Source organism: Rhamphochromis sp. 'chilingali' (genome assembly GCF_963969265.1).
Source record: "Rhamphochromis sp. 'chilingali' genome assembly, chromosome: 11".
Classification (NCBI taxonomy): Eukaryota; Metazoa; Chordata; class Actinopteri; order Cichliformes; family Cichlidae; genus Rhamphochromis; species Rhamphochromis sp. 'chilingali'.
This window is the reverse complement of record NC_137938.1, coordinates 23612784-23638816: the sequence shown is the minus strand read 5'-3', so window position 1 is coordinate 23638816 and position 26033 is coordinate 23612784. Positions and strand designations below refer to the sequence as shown.

The window sequence follows — 26033 nt, the reverse complement described above, 5'->3', positions numbered from 1 at the left end:
CCCTGCTTAGCTGTGCTGACCTCCCTCGCCCCAGTGACCTCCTTCAGCTCATATGGGGAGACACCAGGGTGCTCCCAAGCCAGCAGCTAGACAACCTCTTCTCAATGTGTCTTCCACCTCGCATAGGTATTCCAAAGTGCATCCAGGAGGCATCCTGGTCACATGCTTGAACCTCCTTAACCGCCTTCTGTCAATGTGGAGGCCCACTTCACTCCTAGGCCCTCCTGAAATAATCAAGTTCCTTACTCCATCTCTAAGACTCATAATTGAGTAACAGACTGCATAATGACTGAAATTAGCAAGCTTTTCATAAGGTTGGTGAAACTGCAGTCAGCTGAGACCAAAGAAGTTGAATCAGTGACAAAATGTTTCTCCCAGCGTCAACGCAACATTCAAATGAACAGAAGCATTTGAATGGGGTGTACCTAATAAATATCCAGTGTGTGTATGTAATATAAAGTCTGTAATAACAGGTTTGTTGGGGATTCTAAACTGGATGAACATGTGGGTATGGTTTGTTTTGGTTTAATGCTTCTCCATGAAGCTATCATCAACGATAGATAGATAGATAGATAGATAGATAGATAGATAGATAGATAGATAGATAGATAGATAGATAGATAGATAGATAGATAGATAGATAGATAGATAGATAGATAGATAGATAGATAGATAGATATTGTTATCCCTCCCTAGTATTTTAGATAAAAACTAAGCTCTTATGGTTGTTTTATTTTTGCTTGTGTTTGTGTTTGATACTAAACACAAACTCGACACATGCTTCGGTGTCTGAACCTGTTTGTGTAAGTTTACTGTAGGTGTCTGTCCTGTAATCAGCACTCTGGTTTCATTGTCTGCCTTTGACCTTAAAGCAGCCATCTGTCCTCCTGCCTCTGCCTCTCTGCCTCTTAGTCAGACGAGGAATTAATCAAGCCAATTACTCCCATGCTGAGATCTAGGTGAGCTGCGTGACGTGTGCTGGAGGAGGTGAGGCCAATGTTTGTGTACCGGCGGGTAGAATTTATACACTGGTTGGATTTTTTTTGTTTTGTTTTTTAATTCTTTGTATGATGTGTATGTGAGATCAGTAATTTTCTTTCTTTCTTTTTTACGGTCTCATCATGTGCATCAGTCAGAGGTTAAAGATAAGAAATGCGGAGAAAGAAAGATGCCAAAAAGACTGACAGGAAAAGAGGCGTGTCCTTCCAAGAAAAATACAACAAAGAGGAAGAAGGGGAGGAGAGGAGGAGAGGAAAGGGAGGTAGAGACAATAAAGGAGGGATAGAAAGACTTGAGCACTACTCTGGAGTAAATCCCCTCAATCTGATCAGTGTGTGAGGAAGGAACTAACTAACTCACAGCGTGGACGCACAAGCTTTAAGGTAAGAACGCCTGTGTTCATTTAACTAATGCCATGTATGTGCCATTGGACATATTTGAATTATATATGTTTGCTGTTTATGTGTCAGGCATTTCAGTGCAGTGTGATAGATGCAGCTGCATTTATATTTAATACAAGAGAGATGAAAATGAGTGCTGGCTTTGAATCATCTGGATTAAAAAGATAAAACACTACGATGGGTACACAACTTTAGTTTGTTATTGTTTTCAGTTTCTTATACCTCTGCTTCGCTAAACTTAACCGTCAGAAGCAATATGAATATTTTTGTTTATTAGAGTATTGCACAGTATTGTCTGGGTAATAAGTCAATTGTTGGACCTGCTGGGGAAGGTCTAAGATGCTTTTTCGTGAGCTGTGAGAAAAAAAAAAGAATAATTGTTCAGAAACAACAGTGATGTCACGCTGTTAAGTGAACCAAACAGATTTCCTTTATTTTTTTGTGCATTTAACTGAATAATTCACAAACAAAGAACCAGAATAATTAAAATTATTGAGGTTTTTGGCAACAATCCGAGTTGTTCAGCATATAATAGTTAATTTAAGCATCAAAATTGACATTAAATTTCTCTGTAACTGGCACTTAATAAATAGTTTGGATAATTATTGCTTAATCTTGCTTTTTAATGGGGATATTTTGCATATTTTGTGGCCAAAGTGTGCACTCTATGTATCAGGGTTAAAACCTCTTAACAAATTAAATAAGAGCTCAACGGCAGCGATGTTGATGCTGACATTGATCTTTTAATTCACTGGGATAATTATAATTTAATGTGCTTCTACAAAAAACGTGTGTATAAACTGAGACCGGCTCATTTTGCAGAATGAGCTGTTCTTTAATTACAGGTCAAACAGCAGTTGTCAGTTTTGGAGATTAATCACACGACTTAAATATCCAACTTAACCATATGTTGCTGGTTGGTGCACGACCCCGGTGTGCAAGCTCACTTATCTCGGGTTAAGTTAGCACAACAACTGTTTTCAATTAGATTAATTGAGGGACCTGTGGGTGGTAATAACCTCTAAACGGCGGCGATTGGGTGTGACACGGTTCTGCGCTTCGACCATCTGTCCCTCCTCTAAGCCATGTAAATCGCAGCAGGAAAAACAGAGGCAGAAGATGTCAGGTGGAAAGGTTATAGGCTGGAAAACACCCACGTTAAAACCATTTAAAAATGAAGATTTAATCACCTCAGACTCCATCAGACACACACTCACTTTGTTTCATTATTGATAAAATACAGCGAACCATCAGCGCACAGTCATTGGAGAGGCTGGTCACTGCGAGCAACAGGTGGTCATAGAGGTTTAGCTGTCACGTCACGTGTGTGCCATTTCAAAATGCCGACCCCGTATAATGAAGGACACATTAGAGCTACAGAGAGGTCAGCTTCCCTTTATGATACAGATCATGAAGGGGAAAAAATGCAGCCACATAGATTTAGATTAATATTAAAAATGTGCTCCTGCTTCACCGCTGGTCCTCTGTAGCTCCATCCAAATTCATCTAAAAACATCCGTATTAGCACTGGTGGGAGGGGTCAGGCCTCAGCGTGGTCATGCTGCAACTCTGGCTTGAACTAATCCTTGTTTGGACAGGTTCTGGTAGTTTTGGCACATGCCTCTGCCATGAAGGTTGCTGCCCAGACACACTAAAGCTAAGTGGGGGCACAAATGTCAGGCTGAGGTGTTTAACCTTCACATCCTGGTGAGAACTGAAGAACCTTTGTGTAAACTCACTGTCCCTTTGTTTGTTAAAGGAAGCTGACACAAGAAGAACAAAAAGCTAAAAAGAGACACTTTTATCTAAATCTGACAATATCCTAAAACTCAATTACTAATATATAAGGATTCTTCTGGACCTTTTAGCTTCATTTTACAATAAAAGAATCAATGGATTCTATTAAAAGAGCGTTAACTAAAATCCTTTGTTTTGTTTTGCAGGTTTCTTCTATTCTTCAGTGAGGAGAAGAGAGACCACAATCCACAAGAAAACAAACTCACACTCACATGCGACTGAGTTCCTCACAGCTGAGTTGATATTTTGGGGATGGAGATTTGTTGTTTTGCTCCCTGATGCATCCTTCACATCAGCAAAGAAGTCAGCACAACCTTTACTTCAGGTGGCATCACACATTTTGAAGCAAAGCCAAGCTTCTTTGTCTGTACAAACTCTGAATGGAGATGATGAGGAACTCGCCATCTGTGCAGCTGTTCCTTGCTCCCTTTGTCTTTTCTTTACTTTCATTCCTCCTCTGGCCGGCATGTGCCAGCTCAGGGTCTGACTATGACTTTGGAGCCCACCCACGCTTTGTGTGCACCCCTGTTCCCGTGGACGCAGACCCTTCCTGCTTCCCTACATCAGGTCCAAGCGTAGGTGCAGCGGGGCCCAGCGGACCAGGCCATCAAAGTGCACCTCCTGCTGGCTGGTGGGGCGCGAGCGAAGAGGCCAAAGCCACCATCCTCCACCTTAGGGAGAGCCTTGTCCAGCAGAAGGAGATCATCCTGGACCAAAGAGAGACGATTCGGGAGCTCACGGCCAAGCTCACTCTGTGCGAAGGCTTCGGACGGGATGCTTCACCCCACGACTCTTCACACCTGCATCACGCTGGGGCGGCCAGCCATCACTCATATGCTGACAATGGGCACTATAGCAACCAGCAGGGTCACCATGGAAACAGCAACCTCATACCAGACTCGCCACACTACCCCTCGGTGGGAGGGCAACGATTTGACGGAGGGCACAGTGGCAACAACCACGGGAAGGATAAACATGTGACACCAGGGGACGTCGCATCGTCGCCAGAGCAGATGGAGAGGATGCTACAGGCGCTGAAGGAGAGGCTGGACAACCTGCAGGTGAGCATGAGGGAGACAGAACTTTTAAAACTTTTTAAACTGTTGAAAGGAAGAAAGCCTGTATCTAAGCCGTTTAAGTAGATATAACTCAGCTGATGAGGTAGAGGGAAGCTTGTGACGTTCCCACATGTGATTTTCCTTTGTTTGGACATTGGTTGCATCACTGGAAGCCTTAAAGCGGTACACCCACTAAGTACTTTAGATAAAGGAGCAACTTAATCGCATAAAGCCACTCACACTCAAGAGAGCCACTCTAATGTCCTTCAGTGGGCTCCAAGGACCAGCAACAAGCTCAGGGGTGGACGTCAGCGAGGCAGTGGATTGACCGGGCACATTTAAAGACCTCGAGGATATTTGAGTGTTTTGAAGTCTGTTTGGGTACCTGCCCTTATGTGCTGTGTTTTCCATCTGTTGTGATCACAGACAGGTGTCAGGAGCTGTGGCGCATTTGCGAGGGGGTCTAAGATTGGCAGTAATTATCGTGATCTCTCTTGACAGACTCATGATCAGGGCACGCACCACAACTAAAGCCCAGATTACCTGAGAGGAAGGGAAACAGACACAGAGTAGCACAATGAATGTGAGGGGGACCGATCAGCAGCACAACTGGCTGCTTTGTTTGACATTACACAAATATCTGCAGAAGAAATAAATAAATAGACACCAGTCTTTTAAAAAGATTGAGCGAGACACAAAAAGCAGAGGTGTTACATTGTGCCTTAATAATGCGCTTCACCTGCGTGTTTCCACCTCTCTCTGCAGAAGAGGAACACATCCATCACATACTCCAGCTCTCTGAAGGAGTTGCTGCAGAGGAAGATCGACGCACTAGAGCAGCAACTGCACCATCACACTGACGGCCACGGTGGCCCGGACCACCACGATGATGACAGCAGCCACGGAGACGACAGAGAGCATCACGCCGATGACCACCACGATGACGGAAACCCCGGTGACCACAAAGACGACCGCCATGACGATGGACATCGAAACGGTCACATTGACAGCGATGGCGGCCACACGGAACACCATGATGACGGCCATAATGATGACCATCATGATGCAGACGGGGACCATGATGATGATGACGGTGGTGATCACCACGACAATGAAGCAGACAATCACAGTTACCTTCCACACACGGGATACAGAGCACCAGGGCCGCGGACCGGTTTCCACTCAAATAAGCTGGAAACGATGCTCAATCAGCTGCACCTCTCCGGTACGCTGTTCAGCAAAACTGCTTTTTAAACCACGCTCAGGTCTGATTGTTTGGTCAGCTGGTGAATGTTGTTATGTTTCTTTAAGCAGGTTCCAGCAGGAAGAAATCAAAAAGTCCTGATGCGTTCCAGATCAGCTTCCCTATGAGGACCAACTACATGTACGGGCGGGTGAAGAGGACACTGCTGCAGGAGATCTTCGCTCTGACTTTGTGTCTTTGGATAAAGGCAGGAGTGGGACCCGGACTGGGGACACCTTTTTCTTACTCTGCACCTGGACAGGCCAATGAGCTGGTGCTCATCGAGTGGGGGAACAATCCCATAGAGCTGCTGATCGATGATAAGGTGAGCGAGAAGAACCACGAGCTCCCCTCTGTGTCTGGATCGTTGTCAGTTTAAGAGAACTTCAACTTGAACAATACAATAAACAAGGCCGCTATTAGGATAGTTAAAGTCTATGCCAAAAATCAAAGCAGTTAATCTAAAATATTATGAAATGTAATAAATGAATTCTATTATAAATAATGAAAATCTAAAATTTAAAATAATATACTAATACATACTTAAAAATTAAAATATTTCAAATGTAATATTTAAAAAGACTAATCAAAATGAATTGAAAGCATTCATAACTGAAATATTGTTAGTTTATCAGCATTTGAATCAAAATCTGCCTGATCTGATATCTTTGCTGGGTTTTTTAGTCATTGTCAATCAAACCTGAACAAGTCACCCAAATACATCAGATTAACTTTGGTGATCAAAGTCAAGTTATTTGTAAAAATGTACTTTTATTAACTACTAATGCTTGATTTATACTTCTTTATACATATAAGGTACTCGTGTAGTGTTTTTTTTTACTTAATTTGAGTAATTTCTTAATACAAGCCCTATTCAGCCATTGGTACTTTTTTCTAAGCCTAAGCACTTCACCTAACATTCACTCACACTGGGACGGATGCATTGGAGGTAACTTGACATGTAGACTGGGGGATCCGGGGATAATGAAATACCAGAGTTTTACTGAAAAAACAACAAACAAACAAGCTGGACATATTGTACCACACAGAAGTCAACAGTATTTTTCAGTTCAGTGACTCCATTTAGCAAACACGAAGCAGGAACCTGCTAAAGCTGCCTGGTTTGCAAATCTGTCAATCAAAGAACCTATATATACATAGCTCTAAAACTCCAGGAGTTTTATACAATCACCCACTGCACAGCTGGCTCACACACACAATAAAAAGATAGTTTTAGGCTGTGAACATTGTTTTTAGTTCGACTTGCTTTTGAAGACAGCCTCTAGTGGCCACCAGAAGAACTGCAGTTTTTGGCACTTCACTGCTGGCTTCATTTTTCAGGCCTGGATTTTGCTCTTCGGTCTTCAGCAGTGGCTCTGCATGCACTGGGCATTAGAGAAAAACAAACAAAGAAACCAGAGGAGATTGAAAACTTTTTTAACTGAATTTAAAATGTTAATGAAAATTAAAAATGGCACACCCAGTCTGCTGAACTCTCCTGTTGACACAACACGCTTATGACCAAACCTAACCACAAGGGGGCAGTGACATGCTCTTTTTTTTTTTACCCTGGTGTGGAGGAAGTTAAAAGTAATTGTTACTATCTGTTAACAAAGTGTTTCTGAATTGAAATCATATATCCTTAGAACATGTTTACATTCGTTTTCCACATCCCCTCCACAGGCAGCCACTCTGCCCCTGTCTCTGAGTGATGGGAAGTGGCACCATGTGTGTGTGACTTGGACCACACGGGACGGACAGTGGGAGGCCTACCAGGACGGGGTGAAGCGGGGGTCTGGGGCGAATCTCTCAGCTTGGCACCCCATTAAAGCTGGAGGGGTCTTCATCCTGGGACAGGAGCAGGTAAAGTCAACGCGAGCTTTACTCCAGAGATAGAGGCAAATATTATGTCCAGAGTTAATATCCAAGCCATTTAGGACTCTTCCCAGTATTAAATGCCTGTATGTGTGCTCATGTTGAGGCTCCAATATACTGCAGACTTACCTTCATAAAAACATCTGACCTCATCAGTGACTCTGTTATATTATACACAGGAGATTTCACATAATCTTCTATATGTTAGTGAGAAACATCAGATGTTCATCACGTGTCTCTGATCGATGAAGATGATAATAATCAGGTATTGATCGTTGTCGTGCGTCTCCTCTTCAGGACACTCTCGGAGGGCGCTTTGATGCCACTCAGTCATTTGTGGGCGAGATGTCGGACCTGCACATGTGGTCACACGTCCTGAGCGCCAGCGACATCTACAGCCTGGCCTCATGTGGCAGCCACCTCAGAGGTGACATCATCGCCTGGTCCGACACGGAGGTGGAGCTTCACGGAGGCGTCGCCAGATACCCCTTTGACCCCTGTCACTGAAGGTCGTTACCCTGATGGTCTGAGAACATTTATGAAGAGAAGCTACGGGGACTGAAGGAGGATTAAGATAACCACTCAGAGCCAATGCCTTCCCTTTGAACTCAATCAGTAAATTTTCTATAAATAAATGAACAATGAAAGGAAACATGGTGATAAATCTTTATTCACAGGTAACGTGTAGGGACTCTGTGGCTGTAGGCCATTATTTGTTGTACCCACGAGTTAGTATTTTATTTAAACGGACAAGTGCTGTATGTGACATATTGCCATATTGTTAATAAGACAAAATAAAGTTGGTGTGTGCTAATCTTTGCAGGCCTTACACGGGGTCTGCTGTGGTGACAAATTGTAAGTTGTTAGTTTGAATGAAAGTCATAGAATTTTTTTCCTGCTCTGGATTCTCTTTTTAAAGGTTTCCATGAAACATACAGCTACTTCACCAAAGAAATGTAGACTTCAGGTTAAACTTTGTGTTGATCTTTTCTAATTTTATGAATCTGTGTATCATAGATAGGTCCATGTTTGATTTTGAGAGAAATGCTGAAGATCCTGTGAGACAGGAAGTGTTTTACAGTTAATACATGGACTCTTGCCTCAGTTTTGTACCATAAAAGGGCTTCTTTGAAAATGCTGATTATACCGTTTCACCCAAACTTTTATATCTTCTCATTGCAAATCCCATTCCTCACTGAATTAGTTTGTAACTTTTGATGTCGGCTGCACTGTGAATTTGTGAATCTGGCCTTGATTGTATATTTATCTTTGTACAGTAATTTGTTTTTTTTTAGCAATGTTAGAATTTTCCCATTGTGTTTGTCATTGAAAAAGTGTTTAAATAAAAGTGTGACAGTTTAAGTGTCTCATTTTTCATTTGTTAATGCAGCGACTACAAATGGTACTCAGCAGTTTGCATAGCCCTGATCAGTGTTCACGCTCCATCACTGTCATTTTTCCAAGATATGTGAAACACTAAGTCTGGCAGACCTCACGTTATCGCTGTTTGACTTGCAATAACAGTGATGATTTTATATTTGTATAAATGTATGTTTTTGTTTTGCTACTTTGTTGTGTGATCATTTCAGATTAAATTGTTCCGTAGTCCTTTTTCCAGGTTAAATCAGAGAAAAATGAATAAAATTCAAATGAAATTTAGCGCAGATATCTTTTAAAACAAATTTAAATCTCAATCAATATCTCAGAAAAACAAAAAGCACAACAACCGCTCATCTCCATTTACCTTTTATTGTTACACAGTAGTTTACTGGCACCAATGTATCACGGTTTTCCTTTTTGCTACATTTACAGATGATCTATCCATCTTCACCTCACAGTAAACAAAAATAAATAAATACAAAATAAACACGTTTTTTGAAGGTGGCGGCTCCGGGGTGAAAGGAATCAGAAACAGTGGTCCAGCTTCATTCAGTTCACTTTAGTGTTCATTCTTGCAATATGAATGAAAATATTATTTTTTGGCAACTTTGCATTTCAAGAATACCCAGAAAGTGAAGGCCTACAGAGAGTCTCTGTGATGAACAAGAAGCACAAACATGAAAGATAAAGTGACACCCTGGAGGGTGAATCATAAAAGGGAAGACCCCGTTCAGCTTAAAGCAACATGATCAACATTTGCTGCTACAGCTGGAACTGATGAGGTGATGTATTGACACACTTCAGCCTATTAAGCTGCGTCTATGCAGGAAGCGATTCGCAGCGATGTGACGATCATAAACCACAGAAAGTTAGTGACATTCAACGACTTCACCCGACTATGGCCAGGGAAAAATAAAAAATAAGCAAACACGCTGATGATGCAAAGTGGGCGGATCCCAGATGAGTCTTTCCACGCTGCAGGATAGCGGTGACTAACATTCAACCTCGCAGTAAAAACAGGGAACGATATGCTTGTCGCACCTCTTTGAAGCCGACCAGTGAACATCTGGGATTTGGTTGCCTGAGTAACCCAACCACCGATCAATCCATCATTTATCTCAGGTCCAAGTTTCAGACGTTGTAGCAGAGACACCCAAACATCCCTCCCTCTCCCCAGTCACCACCTTCAGCTGATCGAGGAGAACACCGAGGCGTTCCTCAGCTAGCGTAAAGAGATAACTCCCCAGCGTATCCTGAGACACCTTCACTTTACAATCAGCCCTCTCTCCACAGCAGACCGGTACAGCATTCACATCACTGGAAATGTGGCCCCAATCCTGAGTAACCCTCTATGTCAATCACCGGTATCCTGCGCTCTCACTGGCAGCTTCAGTTCAGTTCAGGAAAGAAAGGTTTTTCCTCTGGATCTGCTTTGCTTCACCTGTTTTTATTTTATTTTTGTTGTTTGTTTGTTTTTAAACACCCTTGAAATCGCTGAATGTCGTTCACTTTCTATAATCTCTGAATTGCTTCCTGTGCAGACACTCCTTTAGAGCAGGGGTGTCAAACTCCAGTCCTCGAGGGCCGGTGTCCTGAAACGTTTGCATGCATCCCTGCTGCAACATACCTGAATAAAATTAGTAGGTCATTAGCAAGACTATAGAAGTTGACTGCATGCTAAGGTGGCAGTTCAGCCTTGTGATTCATGTTACAGCAGCTCATGAGTGAATGAACATGGTACAATAAAAGTACTTCTAGAAGTACATTTTTCCCAAACACTTAACATTTATTTAAATTTACTTGAGGAAGGGTTAGGGGTTGCCACCTCAGCATGCAGTCAAGTTATAGTCTTGCTAATGACCTACTAATTTTTTTCCAGATGTGTTGCAACAGGGATACATGTAAAAGTTTCAAAACATCTGGAGGACTGGAGTTTGACACCCCTGCTTTAGAGTACTGTTTTCCAAAATGCTAACATCGATAAAGTGCAGTTAACAAACATATTCTCTGCCATCTAAAGCGCCAATTCTTTAAACTACTAGATTAAGATCGACGACGGGAAACAAATCTAAAAGTCTTATTCTTTATATATAAATGTTTCTATGTGATATTTCGAAGTGTTTCTCGTCTCGTTTCTCTTCATTTTAAATCGCTGTAGTCTTCGGTAGCTTCGGTTTGCAAACGGCTCCTTCACACTTCATCTGGACTCGATCGTGTAACAACCAAAGCCTAAGACCGAATCTCTGCTTGTGCTTTACTGGGTCTGATTTACTCAGCAATAAATAAAATAATGTAGTGTGTGGTTACAGTTAAATCAGACTACAAAACTTCATTCTCTCAAAAGAAGGTACAACTGAATGGGGTCAGAAACTTTTGCATTAACAATCTTCCATTTTAAATCTTCTCCAAGTCAACAGGAAACACTAACACTTCTCAAACCAGTGCACTAGCATGATCAGTGACGCATCAGACCTACGACCGACGCCTCAGTTTATCGACATGCAGTAAAACAGTAGCTCATACAAAAAAACAAAACAAAAGAATAAATTAAATCATTTCTATGCGCATAGTAAACAAATATGCTAACATCTATTTACAAAAAGTGTACATTGTAATGAGCTGCCTTTGTGATTCCTTAAAACTCACTATAGCGGACAGACCCGACTCTAACAGTTTGACGTCAGACATGTTTGTCTTGTAGTGTTGAAAATGATGTGTGGCATGCTATTAACGTTACATCTGCGAGAACATGATGCTAATTGCTCAGTGTCAGTGGTATAAAGGATTTGTTAACAAGCCTCCAAACTGGTACTATGATTTTCTACTCTGCTATTGCTCAAACATGTTAGAGAAACATGCTAAAGAACATTTATATATTGTCTAAGTGAGCTTAACCGCGCAGCTGTCTGCTTATGTTCGTCTCAACTCGACCGTACTTCATGATCAACAGTAACCTGGAAATATAAATATTGTGCTAATGTACAGTAATGACGTGTCTACAGTACCCAAATGTGGTCGAGTAGTAATGTAAAACTGTTACAAGTACTACAGGAAGCAATGAGAACAAGTTAGTCATCTGAAATCACTCGTTTCCATCCTCACTCCACTAACTCAACGTTAGACGTATTAGTGTTTGTGTCATGAATTCACATTTTGTCTAGGGCAGGGGTGGGCAATTCCAGGCCTTGAGGGCCGGTGTCCTGCAGGTTTTAGATCTCACTATGGGTCAACACACCTGAATCACATGATTAGTTCGTTACCAGGCCTCTGGAGAACTTCAGGACATGTTGAGGAGCTAATTTAGCCATTTAAATCAGCTGTGTTGGTTCAAGGACACATCTAAAACCTGCAGGGACACCGGCCCTCGCGGCCTGGCGTTGCCCACACCTGGTGTAGGGTATGCACAATCAAGAAAGGCAATGTCTCGTTTAGGTTCAGAGGACTTCTAACCTGAAAAAGACCACATTCACACTAATGCAGACGAATCTCTGACAGATGTTTGTTTCATTGGTTTTGGATCCACACCTGCGTCTTCATATCACCTCCCAAAAATCCACTACATGTGCCAAAAAAGAAAAATTTCCAACAGGCATAGGCAGGGGCTCAAGTCAGCCTAGAGTGTTTATGCTGAACAACTCGCTGCTATTTGTAGGGGGTCTATGTGATGAAATGCAACTGCAAGACTCACAAAAATGGACAAGATCAGCAGAGAGAGAAGGCCTAAATCAAGTCGCGCGAGCATTATTATACCCCCCTCCCCCAAAAAGATCTTTGCTTAATGATACTGGTGGTGATACTGGGGACTTATGCTTCAGTGGGAAATCTGCGCTGTAGCTACGCCCTTACTGCAAACCCATGTGTAACCCTACAGCGTAACCTGACGTGGACCTCCCTACAAATGTAACTACACATTGGGTCGATGCAGTAATAAGAAATTACTGAAACTATCGACATGGGCATGAGGGAATGTACATTGAAGTGGAAAAGCTACAAGGACAAATATGTTTACCCCTAATAAAAACAAAAAGACTGATGGCAGCAAAGAGTGGGGACCCAGCAGCATATAAAACACTGGGACACAGCCACATGTTACGGAAGCGTAAATGCCGCTAACAATGTCAGCTGCTTACGTGGGTTATGCCGTAGGCTCTACCTAGATTCCCTGCAGAAGTCTAAATTCGGCCTTACTGTCTGAAAGTTCAAGCCAGTCACAAAGCAGTGAGTCATTATTTGTTACTTACTGAATTTAAACCCTAAAGCTCAAATTCACATGAGAAAAGTGCCGGATTCCAAGACTTTGTGTGAGTAGTTCCAATGAAAACATCAAACGTCCCAAATGTTCGCAGATGTTTAGTAACGCAGACAACCAGCAGCATAAAGGAACCTTTTAGTTCCTGTGAGGTGCAGACTTATCTAATCTTAGCTTTTCCAGGTCCCTCATTACCAAGTATAATGAGTGTGGCTTAAAGGCCAAAAAAGTTGTTTTAGAGATGATCAGCACTGGTGTGAATATGGTCTAACACACGCCTGTAGTGTGTAACAGCAGTAGTGTAAGAACCAAGATAAGAGGCAGCCACACAGGGTGAGTTTCTCACTCTGAATGTGGCTTTTCAAAAGTCTGGCAGATAGGGCAGCAAGGAAGAGTCCTCAGAAAAGGAAGAGACGGCTATTAGGGATAAGGAAGGAGGGGTTATCAAAACTTATGAACGAGTTGTAAGGAGCAGGGATGAAGGAGCTGAGGAAGACAGGGAGAGAGCGAAGGGCGTGATCTATGGCTGCTCCTCTTTCTTCTTAAGTGATATACGTTTCTTCCTGGCAGCAAGCATCTCGTAGAAGGGATCCACACTAACGGCAGATCTGAGGAGATGAAAAATACTTTAACTTTTACCCAACAGAAAGTACTAAAAAGGAAATAAATTCTCCCAAACAGGAGAATATGAAGTTTTTGGTCAGAATTTCCTGCTGTTCCATCACTAACCGTGTTTTCTTTGACATTTTTCATTTACATACTTGATGCTGTGGATCCACTCGTCCTTCTCCTCAGGTGTGGGAGCAGAGATGCGGTACACCATGTGGTTTCCTTCCACTACTCGCCCATCAGCCTCCGTCTTACACGCCTTAATCAGCTGACCACGGTTGTTGGGGATGTACAGCTCAAAGCAGTTCTGTTAGAAAAAAAAAAAGGAGATAAAAATGTTTTGAAAGTTTCAAGCAAAATACTGCTCATCACACTGTTTAGCAAAAACAGCCACTTACAGGTTTCCTTGGGTCTTCTACTTCTCGAATGCTAAGGTTTTCCAAGGGAATGATACCTCGTGGCTCTTTATCCTGTAAATAAAAAAACATGAGTTAATAAATATTTGTGGGTATTATTTTGTGTTTTATGATGATTTGAATCAATATGACAAAAAAAACCTTTAAAATGACTCGTGTCTTTTTTTTCTTAGAGTAGCCTTCGTACATCTTTATTTCTGTACTACTTTTTAACTTTGTGGCTCAGCAAGCTTCAAGCAAAGCAACACGCTCTTCCTTCACTCACAAATACATTTTAAGTTTTGCAGTTTTCAAAAATCAACTGATCACAAAATCCTTTTTGCCTCACTAAAACAAGTGTGTCACATTCACTGCAATCTCGAAGCCATTAGTCTGAGAAGTTAGCTTCTCACAGTGATTATTATTATTTGAGTTTCTGGGGTAGCGAATGGAAATCCAAGTCAAGACAACCGGTTACATCTACCTCTCATTTTATTTTAAACAATCACACAGGCCTAGAAAAGGATCCATGGCCCTCACCGGTCGTGAGGAAAAAAATTGACTGTTTTCCGATCGGTTGTTGGAAGTCGATTGCAGTCACTGGAAAATTGATTGCAAGAGTTCAAGTAACGCAACGGATTTCACCCAGCGAAACCCAGCAACCTCCGGGAATCACTGCCAGCCACTGTCATGTCTAATATCAGAGACAGCACATGAGCAATGTGTGCATGACATATGATGAGAAACCTTAGGAAAGAACTTCATTGCTCTGTGACTTCACCAAAAACCTTCCAAGTGACTTTATGGGCTTAGTCACTTATTTAGGGTCATAATGAATAAAACCTCAAGTACATTTTGTAAATTTTGTTCATTCTAAGGATGTTTTCACACTTTTAGTTTGTTTACTCTCAACTGACCAGCTGATTTGTAACCTCTGACTTTAATCTACCAGGGGTTTGCTTTCATCTCCGGCTACGTCCACACTAGCTCGGATAGATTTGAAAACTGTGTTTTTGTCTGAAAACGCTCTGCGTCCATGCTAGCGTTTTCAGTGGTTTTCACAGAGTTGCGCATCCACATTGAAACGCCTGAAAACGCTTATGTTCCAGTACTGCGCATGCGTGAAACGCAAGAAGATTCGACCTGCCTTATTTCTGTCAGCCGCTTATTTACCTTCCGGCTCTTTGAAACATTCGAAGAAAAGCACAGAGCTTTTTAAATGGACTAACAATGAGGTGGAGTTGTTGCTGCGAGTAACACAAAAGTACAAAGTTGCAAAAGCGAGTGAGAGTTAAAGAATTTGAAGAAAAGCTATCTGGAGCATGTACAGACTGATATTAATCTTTAATAGGGCTGTCAAAATTGAGAATGCCCTCCGCTATCTCTGTTTAATTGGTCACATGACTGCATCATATGACTAACATGTATCATCATTTTAGAAAGTCTCCGTTTTCGCTGTCCACACTGCAACGCGAAAGCACCGTTTTGAAACGTATGCGTTTTCGACAGTGTTTTCAAAATGTTGTGTTTTCCATCAGCAAAAACGCCGTCTCAGTGTGGACGGGAGGCCAAAATGGAGAGAAAACGATGTGGACGTAGCCTCAAACAGAAAACAAATCAAAACGTGTCACTACAAACCAAATGTAACTGGAGTAGGAGCAACAAAAGTAAACATAAGTAGTAGGTGTTGAGTTCTAGTCGTCACAGTTTCATTTACTCTGCACGTCTGTAATGCCCAGAATGCAAAGCATACCTGGCTAGAGGAATATGTTTAGCTCAAGCTTGCATACACCTCACAGTTGGATCAGATCGAGCACAAATCATGAGCTTGTTTAGAACTGGACAAAGATTAGCTCCTCTAAAGGGTGCAGCTGTTTTGGTTCAGACACAGTAAAGCAGTGAACAATTTTAATGGACTAAACAGTAAAGGTGAAAACACCCAAAGGCAGGAGGATTTTTCCGAGGATTGCTGGGTAATCGCTCGTTAGCCATTGAACAGTTATATCCAAACAGACCAAGATGGTAAGGTCAAAAAAGTCCAGCTGGAGACTGAATCAGAATTTAAAAACCACTGAGTGATGTCATGGAGGATAGATCCATCTTTTATATTATCTATGGTTCCAGCATGACCGGTCAATACTACCCAGACTATAATAAACACCGGAAACCCAGACGTGTTTGCAGAGTTTACCTCCACTGAGACGCTGAATGAAGACAGAGAGACTTACTGTGGTATATTCAAAGTAATAAAGGCAGTTATCTGTGAGAATGAACCATCGACGTTTCCAGGTTTTCACCCTTCCCCCTGAAACACAAAAACATTGATGATGATGATGAATGGCAAGAGAGGAAAACTAGCTCTGTGTGTATTACTTCTACAATCTACAGAAATCTACGTGGCTAATCGATGTCTACAACTTTTTGAATAACTCTGTCAGTACATACCTCCTGAGAAAACAAGCAGCGGCAGTAGAGGATGGAAATCGCAGTGAAGAAGGAGAGGGGAAAAAAAGGAAAGGGAGGATTTGGAGGAAGACATAAGACAAAACAGAGACAGAGGAGGAGGAAGAAAAGGAGATCATATTAGTGACACACAGATGACAAGCCCCGCCATGCAAAAGAAAACAATCAGATTTTAAGGCTGCCATAACACAAGAAAGTGAGTCTTCTTTTTCACCATCATGCTATGGCAATTTTTTTTATGCCACAACACTGAACTGATTATTGGAGGCAAAGAGAAAAGTTTATCACAGCACAAAGCCTTAGCAGAGAGTACAGTAGCGTACAGTATTAATAACACTCCTGACCAGAGTCACTGTAGTTTATTCTTTTGTAATTAGTTTTCATTTTATTTTGTTTAGTTTTTGTTTTTAATTCTGTTGAGTTTCCAGTTTAGTCTTTATTAGTTTCAGTGTTAGTTTTAGTCTTTTTAAGTATTATAGGATGGATATTGTATGCCAGAGGTAAGATTTAGGAACATAAGTACAGGTATTACAATAAAATAGAACTTTTTAAAAGCAGTTAACTTACAGTCTTGTAGACATCTAATAAACATGCCCATCAAGGTCTCATCAGGAAAATTAGCAAATACTATAACTCAGGATATTTCCTGAGTTAGCTATAACTCAGATATGCAAGTTCACAAAATAGTTTTCATTTTTCTTCTTCTCAGTTTTATTTTTTATTTTATTTACATCTAGTTTTAGTTTTTGGTTAACTATAATGACCCTTCTCCTGACATTTTAAAAGCACACACACACACACACAGAGACAGTGATGAAGAGCAGTGCTCCCCATCACAGCATAAACACCGTACCGAGCTTAAGAAGCCAGCCCTCTCTGTCAGGGTTGAAGAAGGTGTGTGTCAGGTCATTGCCGTCATCTTCCGGGATCTTGAAGGGCTCGTTCTTAATGCTTTCATAGAGATTCTGAAGAAACAAATAAGAGAAACATAAGAACAGAGAATAAACATCTGTCTGCATCTACAAAGAAAAGCAGTGCTGGGTTGATCGTACTCTGAGCAGCTCCTCTGGTAGGTCTCCCCCCTCATTGATCCCTCGGTTCATCGAGATGAAGCGGTCCACTCCAGGTTTGTCTCTCACGTTAGGATTGTGGAGGCTCGTGTTCAGCATAATTATGGCAAAAGAAAGCACGTAACATGTGTCTGTGAACAGGAGAGACATATGTTTACATTCAAGGTATCTACAGAGTAGGTTTTTTCTTACTCCATTGCTCTTAACTATTAGCCCCTTAATACCAAGTTTTGACACCTCGGTGTATATCAGTAAAGATGAGGTTTGACAACATTTTAAATAGTTCCTGGGTTTTTCCAAGGGTGATTGCATAGGTGGCGACCAGCCTCATTTACTTCTGATGCAAACCGAGTCACTGTTCTTTAAGCGGGGCAGAAATAGGACAGAAAGCACTCATTTCAGGAAAAAGCATAAAGGGTTGCTCCAAGGGTTTCCATCGGTAAATAGTTTGGCATGTTTTACGTATTATTCAGTTTTTCATAAGTTACATTTTTCTGTATTTTTATTGTCTTATATAGGGATGGGTACCGGTGTCCGGTGCCATGATGGCACCGGTTCTGACATAAACGGTAATAACCAGACCGAAAAGCAGCGCACATTTCGGTGCTTTTTTTTCCTGAGATGTCATACACTTTGAATTCTCGCCAATCATTTTACATTTCCGAGGATAGTAGGCGGGTCCAGCTACGTACGTTCTTTTAGAGCAGAGCTACAGATTAAAAATGCCCAAGGCGAAGCGTTTAAAAGTCTGGCTGTACTTCACAGCAAAAGATGCAAACTCAGCAGCAACAAGTGCTTCAAGCTGATACTGTGATACTGTCAAAGGAAGTAACACCTCAAATCGATGAAACACCTGGCGACGCATAGCGGTTTTTTTAAAAGCCGAAAAATGCGCCGTATTTGATAACTTGCTGCGAGACCTCACACCGAGCACATCTACTGCGGGTGTGGTGCCTGTTATCGGACCCGGAGTTAGCAACATCCCCCAAGAACCCGAAGAGGAGAGTCCTGGCCCCTAGTCCTGTCAGTGTAGCAGAAATGATGACGATGATGATGGCAGCAGCAGCCGTTCTTCTCTGCCTGAGTAGCTTAATGTTGTTCGTGTGTAATTTACGTTGAGTAGGCTAACCACGTTATTACATTAATGCATGTAAGGTGAACTAGCAAACATCATCATAGCTACATGCGGCTGTCTTCTTGTTTGATGGCAGATACTCCCTTCACCCTGGCCAAAAAGGCTAAAATAACCAAAGAAAAAGTGGAAAACAGTTTTAACATGAGAGGTTTTTGGACAAAGTTTGTGTTTTTTCCATTGTTTAAGCACTGCTTCCAACCAAGAGTGATACCATATAGGCCCCATAGCTGCAGAAAAGGCTAACATTGATATCTTTTTACAAAAAAAAAAACAGTTGAGCATGAGAGGTTTTCGGACCAATTTTGTGTTCTCCATTCTTTAAGCACCGGTTTGAGCACCGTTTGAGCACCGGCACCGTTTCAAAAGTACCGATTTGGCACCGGTATCGGATAAAACCTAAACGATACCCATCCCTAGTCTTATATTATTTTATGTAAAGCACTTTGTAACTGCAAAAAATACATATAGCGTATTTAGGTTTGAACTCGTCAGCTAATTTGGGTTTAAATGTTTTGCTAACTCTTCAGCGCTACTGTCAGGCGTGAAGTGGCCTGAATGAGCAGTGAAGACTGTGGGCTGGCATATCAGGTCATTTCTCGTAAGACAGAAACTGTTTGCATGAGTGCACATATTCTGGAAGGCCACTACTTTCCGTTTCGACTGCACTGACAGGAATTCAAAGAACTCAAAAACAACAATTGTTCACTCACACCGTAACTGAACAATTGATTTAAGACAAGCTTTCAGTATCACCTATTCTACTTGAACTGCAGTGCGACTGTGTGTTTATTTTACCAGTGCTCTGGAAGACACCGGGGTTGCAGTGGCAGTATCTCTGAGCAAAGGCTTCCATCATTCTGTCGATCTTCTGAGCTTCACCAGGCAAACGGAAACTCCACAGGAACTGTCTGCAGAAAACAGGTCAAGGTTTAGGTCAAATCAGAGGGAAAAAAAAACCCCCTGTGCTAAATAGTCGCTGCCGCTCTGTTTCATAACCTTTTTCCATCTGCATCCTCAGGTAAGAGCGAGAGTGGGATTTTCCACTGTTGACTAGGCTGCTCACCAGAGGATGCCTGATACAATTGAAGCTATTTTTTCAACAACACACAAAAAAATCCACAGTAGACAGAGATTACCTGAGGGCCTGGACGAGGTTGAGATCAGTAAACTCATGGAGGTCAACGAAAGCCTGCAAGACTTTGATGTTGAAGTCATCTCTGCAAATCATAGAGGTCAGTTATACATGGCTGATTAAAAAAACAAGAGATAAGGGACAGAAGAAATGTCAACGCCTTGCACCTTTCTCCGAGGTAATCTCCTATAGCCGTCTTGTTGAGGCCCTCTCCTTTGTATAAGAACTGAGCAATGTCCTCTGGAGTGTGTCTGAGCAGCTCATTCTCCACCAGAAATGCAATGCCCTGCAGAGAGAAGAACGAGTCAGTCACAATCCAAGGAATCTAGAGGAGACACATTCAGCACCTGTTTGAATATTTGAGGTATTACCTTTTTAGGATCCATGTTGAATTTCTTCCTTCCCATTGCCACATGCCTACTTTTCTGTAGAGTTTTACTGCAGAGAAGATAAACGTGTTGGCAATAATTAACTTCTGTGATCAAATCAAAGGTTCTGATAAAAATGAATCCTGACAAACCTCCATGAAAGCTATCACCAAGTACCAAGACTGTCAACTTATAAACACCAACATTCTTCTTCAATACACCAAGAACATGAGGTTTACATCAATGCAAAATCTTGACATTCACCTAGAAAAGCTATGTGTAGAAAATTAAAAGGCAAACAATTACTCCATTTATTCACTAAAACAGAATTACTATTAAAGAATATTACCCCAGGCAGAGTGGACACATACACATTTTCAGCTCCCTGTTTTTATTCTTAGATTCTACACGAGTAGCTTTGCAGGAGTCACAGTTCAAAACAATGCATAATTATCTTAACCCCGTGAATCTGAGATATTTTGTTTTATAAAAAGACTAACATCTTCTTCATGTGTAAGTAAAAATGCCTTTTTTGTTCTTCATTTGCCAAGAATTGGTAGAATCGTTTTCAAAGGGCAATAATCACATATCCCAACAGCATAAATAAGCTAAAATCATTTTCATTTATAGAGTCCAAACCAAAACAACATTATCCTTAAGCTGTTTAAGGCTAACTTAAGGTAAGGTAAAAACTCTATAATGAGAAAACCTCATCAGTCACAACAACCCCTGTGAGCAAGCACTTGTCAACAGGGGGAAGGAAAACTCCCTTTTAACAGGAAAACTCCTCTGGCAGAACCAGGACTAGAAAGGAGCAGCCATCAGCTACAACCAGTTGTGGGTGAGAGGAGGGAGACAGGACAAAAGACACATATTCAGTTTAAGGTTGGAGTTAGGGGTTAAACTGGGACATGGTGCAACCTTTTAGCTCCTCCACCATCTGGTTTGACAGCAGGTGAGTGGAACTGCTTTGTTCATAGTCAGAAATTTAGGCCATGTTTAATATAAGCTTCCACGGTTTTAACAGTATGCATCACAGAAAATGAAATTTCTCATTTAAGCATATATACAACAGAAGTGATTTGTTACTCCAAAAGCATTTTCTATTGTATTATTATTTTATATCACTTCCTCTTTGTTTTGTTTTTTAGAGTAACTGATGTGGGTTTTCTTATTACCTGCCCTCTGTGCTTGTCTCCAGTCCCTCTACCTCTAAAATTGCCTCTCGTAACTCCTCTCTGAGCCTCTGGATCTCCTGCAGCAGGACGCCCTTCCTCCTACGGATGTCCTCCAGCTCAGAACGCTCCTCTGGGCTCAGGTCTACTGGGACTGTAAGGGAAAAGAAGAAGAATGAGTCAGCTACTGCTCCATATATAGAAGGTGGTAACTGTGCCCGAACAATCCCAATCAAACGCTGTCTCCAACAGTGGCATAAATATGATGTACGACAGCATTAACACTGCTCCGTTGACTGACTCCTAAAATAAAGCAGATTAAATTAGAATTAAATCTCTAAATGCTTCTTACAACTATGACAGAGAAACTGCTCCAAGCCTGTCCCTGGTAAAGCACTGATTAGTTAAAAGCTTGGTTAATTAAAGAGAAAAATTAAAAAAAAATAGTCTTGGATATTAATTGGAGCATCAACCTATGTAATTACACAATTTTCAGGGTGATGAACTGACTCATCTGAGATTTTGGCTGCCACTAAAAAGTGAATGTACTTTTGTACATTTGGTGTGGTCACTTTAAATTATTTTCAGTAGTACTCCTATCTATACTCGGTTCATAGCAATACACTGTGATATACAAACAAGGTTTTCCATTAGGGGCAACTACAAACATAAGCACCACTGCACTGCCTATAATTTAGACAAACTTAGAAGTTCATGCATTTTCCTGTTATTGTGGCCATTTTTTAAACAAAAAGATTTATTTTTAGCTGAAGTACGTTTCTCTGCAGTTTTTAAAAATGGCTACTTAAAAAAAGCAAAACCCTATGCGAGAAGTGCCATTTTTTATTTGAGTGAAATAAAAACTGTATAAATCCACAAGAAGTAAGCATCACACTGAATGATCATCTCGCTTTAATACTCACTTTAAAAATTCAGGATGTGGCCAGAATCAAACCTCTAAAGCTAGACCAGGAATCAAGACTTGACTTCTGCATTATGAAGAAGTATAATATATTTCCAATGCATATAAAATGTGTTAAATATTAACACCTGGATAATATACGGACTTAAACTACATTAGCACATACGGCCTGACTTAGACTTCTGCGGGGAATCTTTGCAAAGCCGACAAAGTGACCTATGTAAGCGGTTGATATTATTGCCAGCATCCTTGTCTGTGGTACCTATGCATTAATTACCATGTGATCATGTTCCAGTGTTTTACATGCAACGTAAGCCGATAGAAACAATTAAAATGCTGGGAGTTTTTTGGGTCTCTGCTTATTGTTGTGGTCAGTTTTTTTCCCCAGAGGCAATCATATCTACCCCTCTATTTTAACTCACCTCTTCTCTTGCCCATTAAGAAATTTGCTGACATTTGTGAGTCCTTATATTGATGCCATTATTACTCTTCATATATTGAGGCGATGATGGTTATTCTCTCACTGATTAAATCAATAACCGCCGCAAAAAAGTATGTGGAAATGCACATGACAAATCCACAGCGCAAACCAGGCCAATAGCGAGCACTCCAGGCTGCGCTGACCCGACATGTAGATACATTTCTAGGGAGGTGCAAGTTGGGTTATAATGCAGCGTTCAGAGGGGTTCACGGTTACGCCATAGATTACAGTGTAGATTTCCCACTGAGGCACAACTTCCCAGGAAATATGACTGGCTCGCTTATACTCGTGGCAATAAGTCCGTGTTGTTTGACATAACCGAAGTCTGTGCATTTTGCTGTCCTGCCTGTCTGGCATTTAAAAAATAACATATATATATATTTGTATAAATATTTAATTCCCAATCCTGGTGACAGCCGAAAACCTCAATAGTGAGCACAAGTGCCCAGTTGTTGTCTTCAAGGTTTAAAACCATTTGCCAAAACCATAATCTTTCAATGGCTGGACAAAAACATGGACAAAAAGTGACTTACTAATAATGCAGGTCTAGTTTCCGAATGCCACGGTTACGTTAAACTATAAGTCTGTTTATACAACTAACTCATTTCAATAAGGGCCAACTAAATAACAACATTCCTGCAATAAATTTAAATGTTATGAAGCCAATAATCTTCAGTGTTTGCTGAAGCTGTTTTCATAGGCAGTGTTAAATATTTTATAAACCTCCATAAAATGATTACAACTTAACGGCACAACAAATTACAGGCACCAAAATGAAAATAAAGTTAAGACATGATAGTGATAAAACAGTTTCACATAAAACTGAACATGATAACCTTCCGATAAGCAGTCTTTTTGCACCCAGTTCAGACATAAAGTACTGTGTAAAAAGCCTTGAGTCACCCTTCATTTTGTCAGTAGATTGAGAAATAGATTTACTGAAACATGTAAAAACATAAATTGAAATAAAGTATGCACGTCAAAGGGTGTTTGTACAATTCTCACGGGCTTGAAAGTGGTTATTTGTTACAACCACCTTTATTCTTCAAACCAGCCTGAACTGTTAGGCAGCTTTCTTTTCATTTCTTTAAGTGGTCTTCGGGAGTAATTCTCCAGCCTTCTTGAAGGACACTGACAGCGTGTTCGGGATTATTGTAATGTCGAACAATCAAGCTGTTGCCAGATGGTACTGGTAATTTTCCAGATATTATTGTACGATGGATCAAAATCTGATACTTTTCCACAATCACAATTTCATCAGTTTTGACAAGATCCCCAACACTACCTGCTGAAATGCAGCGACAAACCATAACAAAGCCTCCATCTGGTTTTACAGATGTACAGCTGTAGACACTCACTGTTTCTCCTGACTACCTCTGTACATATTAATGATTTAATTCAAAAATTTCTAATTTGGATTCATTACTCCATAAGACATGTTGTCATTTATTTTTAGTCCAGTTCTTGTATATATGTATGCTATAAATATTCTTCCTATACTGGAAGAATAACTATTCTTATGCCTCAGCCTTTTCTGTCCATTTCCCTTGCTTATGAATGGCTTCTTGACAGCCATCCTTCCACTCAGACCGGGCTTGAGTGAACAGTAGATGGATCAACTAATTGAACTAAAGAAATTAAATAATAATGTGTTTTTGCTAAATTAAAATTGGCTATTTTCTTAGTAATTTGTTATGTTATGTGTAGGTAACACTAGTTCATGCCTTATGTTAGATGACTTTTATGCTTGAAAGATTTATGTATCAGGGTTAAGTGGCTTTAAAAAAAATTAAGGGGTTCTTGTGACTTTTTCACAACACTGTAGATATTCAAATTAAAGTCAGTGCTAATGAAACAGATAGTGCTATTAAACATACGTACATGTATGTTGCATATATGCATATTTTAGAGATGAAGTCACTTAAATGTATGACTTTTAGAGGGATAATGTCTGAGGTTTTCTTAACTGTATTTTATCACTGTGCTAGACATTATATTAAAGTGAAAACATCAATTTAATCACCTGCTATATGACATAAACATAAACGCAGTACCACAATCTACAGCCTCGGACTAAATCAATACCTCTGTAAACTCCATTAAAAATAATATTATTAGGACAACAGCATTTATCTGAGCAGGGTTTACTGCAGAAAACGTTGACCTAGAGGTCAAAGCAGCAGTGTTTACTCTGCAAAGCAAGCAGCTGCTGTGCACCACCACCACGCCCACAGCCTGGATCAAAGCCGTGATCCACACAACAGCATCCACTACACTAACTACCTAAAGAAGTTGGTGTTTTCAACGAAGTACATCATTATTTAGAGCCTTTGTGTAGCCTAAAAGCTAGTTAGGGTTTTATAAATCAATCCACCGTGGTTAGCTAAAAAGTTAGCTTTTATCACTCACCGAAACGACCAATTTAAATGGCCACATGCAAAGATAATACATTTCCTAAGCTAGTTTAAACTGTAATATTGTAAAGATGTACACCCATACCTCTACAAAATATTCTCACCCTTTTTCCGTGGTATTTTATTTCCATTTAAATGCTATATGAGTTCTTGAGTTCTCACCTGCGCTAATAAACTAAAGCTAGACTGTTAGCCACAGTTGGCTAGCGATAGATACCCTGTGCGAATAGCTACTTACTGTAGTCCAGGTCATCCATTTTTGGCGCTTTACTTTTAGGCATAAATAGTTCAGAATCGAATGTCATTCAATGTCAAAAAAATAGGGATATATATAAATATATCCTCAAAACTAAACGGGAGAAAAAAAAAGAACCACTGGTGTCGAAATTTTGGGCCGGAGACAAAGGAGGTGGCGACACCGGAAGTAGTGTCTGACATTTAAAGTGGTAATCTTCCGGTCAGCTGTTTTTCAAAATAAGATGCCTCGCATTTAAAGCTATTTTTAAATGATTAAATTGGCATTAAAGCACAACAAACCCTACTGGTTGGAAGCTGACCTACAAATAATTTCACCGATTTATTTCTAGAATAAGTCTTCTGCTTCTTTCAGCTGCTTTCTTTCTCTTCACCTACCTCTAGCATCCTCCTCTGTCACTCCAACCCTCTGCATCCTTCTTCACTACATTAATGAATCTCTCTAGTCTTCCTCTTTTCCTCCTGCCTGGCAGCTCCAAATTCAAAATCCTTTGTCCAATATATCCACTGTCTCTCCTCTACTAATATCCAAGCCATCTCAGCTTTGCTTCTCTAACTCAATATGAACCAAAATCGTTCAGAAATGTTCCCTGCACCTTGCTCCATCTGTGC

At 40.8% G+C, this 26033-nt stretch overlaps 2 protein-coding genes and 2 long non-coding RNA genes across 5 annotated transcripts; 1 reads left to right on the top strand and 3 right to left on the bottom strand.

Annotated features, from left to right (window-relative positions):
• Window positions 1-949: 949 nt before the first annotated feature.
• On the top strand, window positions 950-8725 carry LOC308406125 (neuronal pentraxin-2). Its single transcript, XM_080896994.1, has 6 exons — window positions 950-1382; window positions 3344-4258; window positions 5021-5480; window positions 5570-5823; window positions 7182-7361; window positions 7671-8725. The coding sequence occupies exons 2-6, from the start codon at window positions 3578-3580 to the stop codon at window positions 7878-7880; spliced, it is 1785 nt and encodes a 594-aa protein (XP_080753120.1). The 5' UTR covers window positions 950-1382; window positions 3344-3577; the 3' UTR covers window positions 7881-8725.
• Window positions 4116-5120, bottom strand: LOC308406127. Its single transcript, XR_013973449.1, has 3 exons — window positions 4995-5120; window positions 4496-4798; window positions 4116-4252 (listed from the first exon to the last, which is right to left on the bottom strand). It is a non-coding gene; the product is annotated as an uncharacterized lncRNA (long non-coding RNA).
• LOC308406126 lies at window positions 5814-7664 on the bottom strand. 2 transcript variants are annotated; one of them, XR_013973448.1, is made up of 5 exons: window positions 7503-7664; window positions 7272-7346; window positions 6766-6883; window positions 6427-6501; window positions 5814-5888 (listed from the first exon to the last, which is right to left on the bottom strand). It is a non-coding gene; the product is annotated as an uncharacterized lncRNA (long non-coding RNA). The 2 variants fall into 2 exon arrangements; XR_013973447.1 differs by having other exon boundaries at window positions 6427-6883.
• A 2399-nt stretch (window positions 8726-11124) lies between the features above and the next one.
• Window positions 11125-25588, bottom strand: cyth2 (cytohesin 2). The gene is made up of 12 exons (XM_080897612.1): window positions 25405-25588; window positions 21353-21503; window positions 20178-20244; window positions 19974-20092; window positions 19811-19891; window positions 19470-19582; window positions 17522-17670; window positions 17323-17434; window positions 16235-16311; window positions 14010-14081; window positions 13764-13918; window positions 11125-13610 (listed from the first exon to the last, which is right to left on the bottom strand). The coding sequence occupies exons 1-12, from the start codon at window positions 25469-25471 to the stop codon at window positions 13523-13525; spliced, it is 1251 nt and encodes a 416-aa protein (XP_080753738.1). The 5' UTR covers window positions 25472-25588; the 3' UTR covers window positions 11125-13522.
• Window positions 25589-26033: the final 445 nt, after the last annotated feature.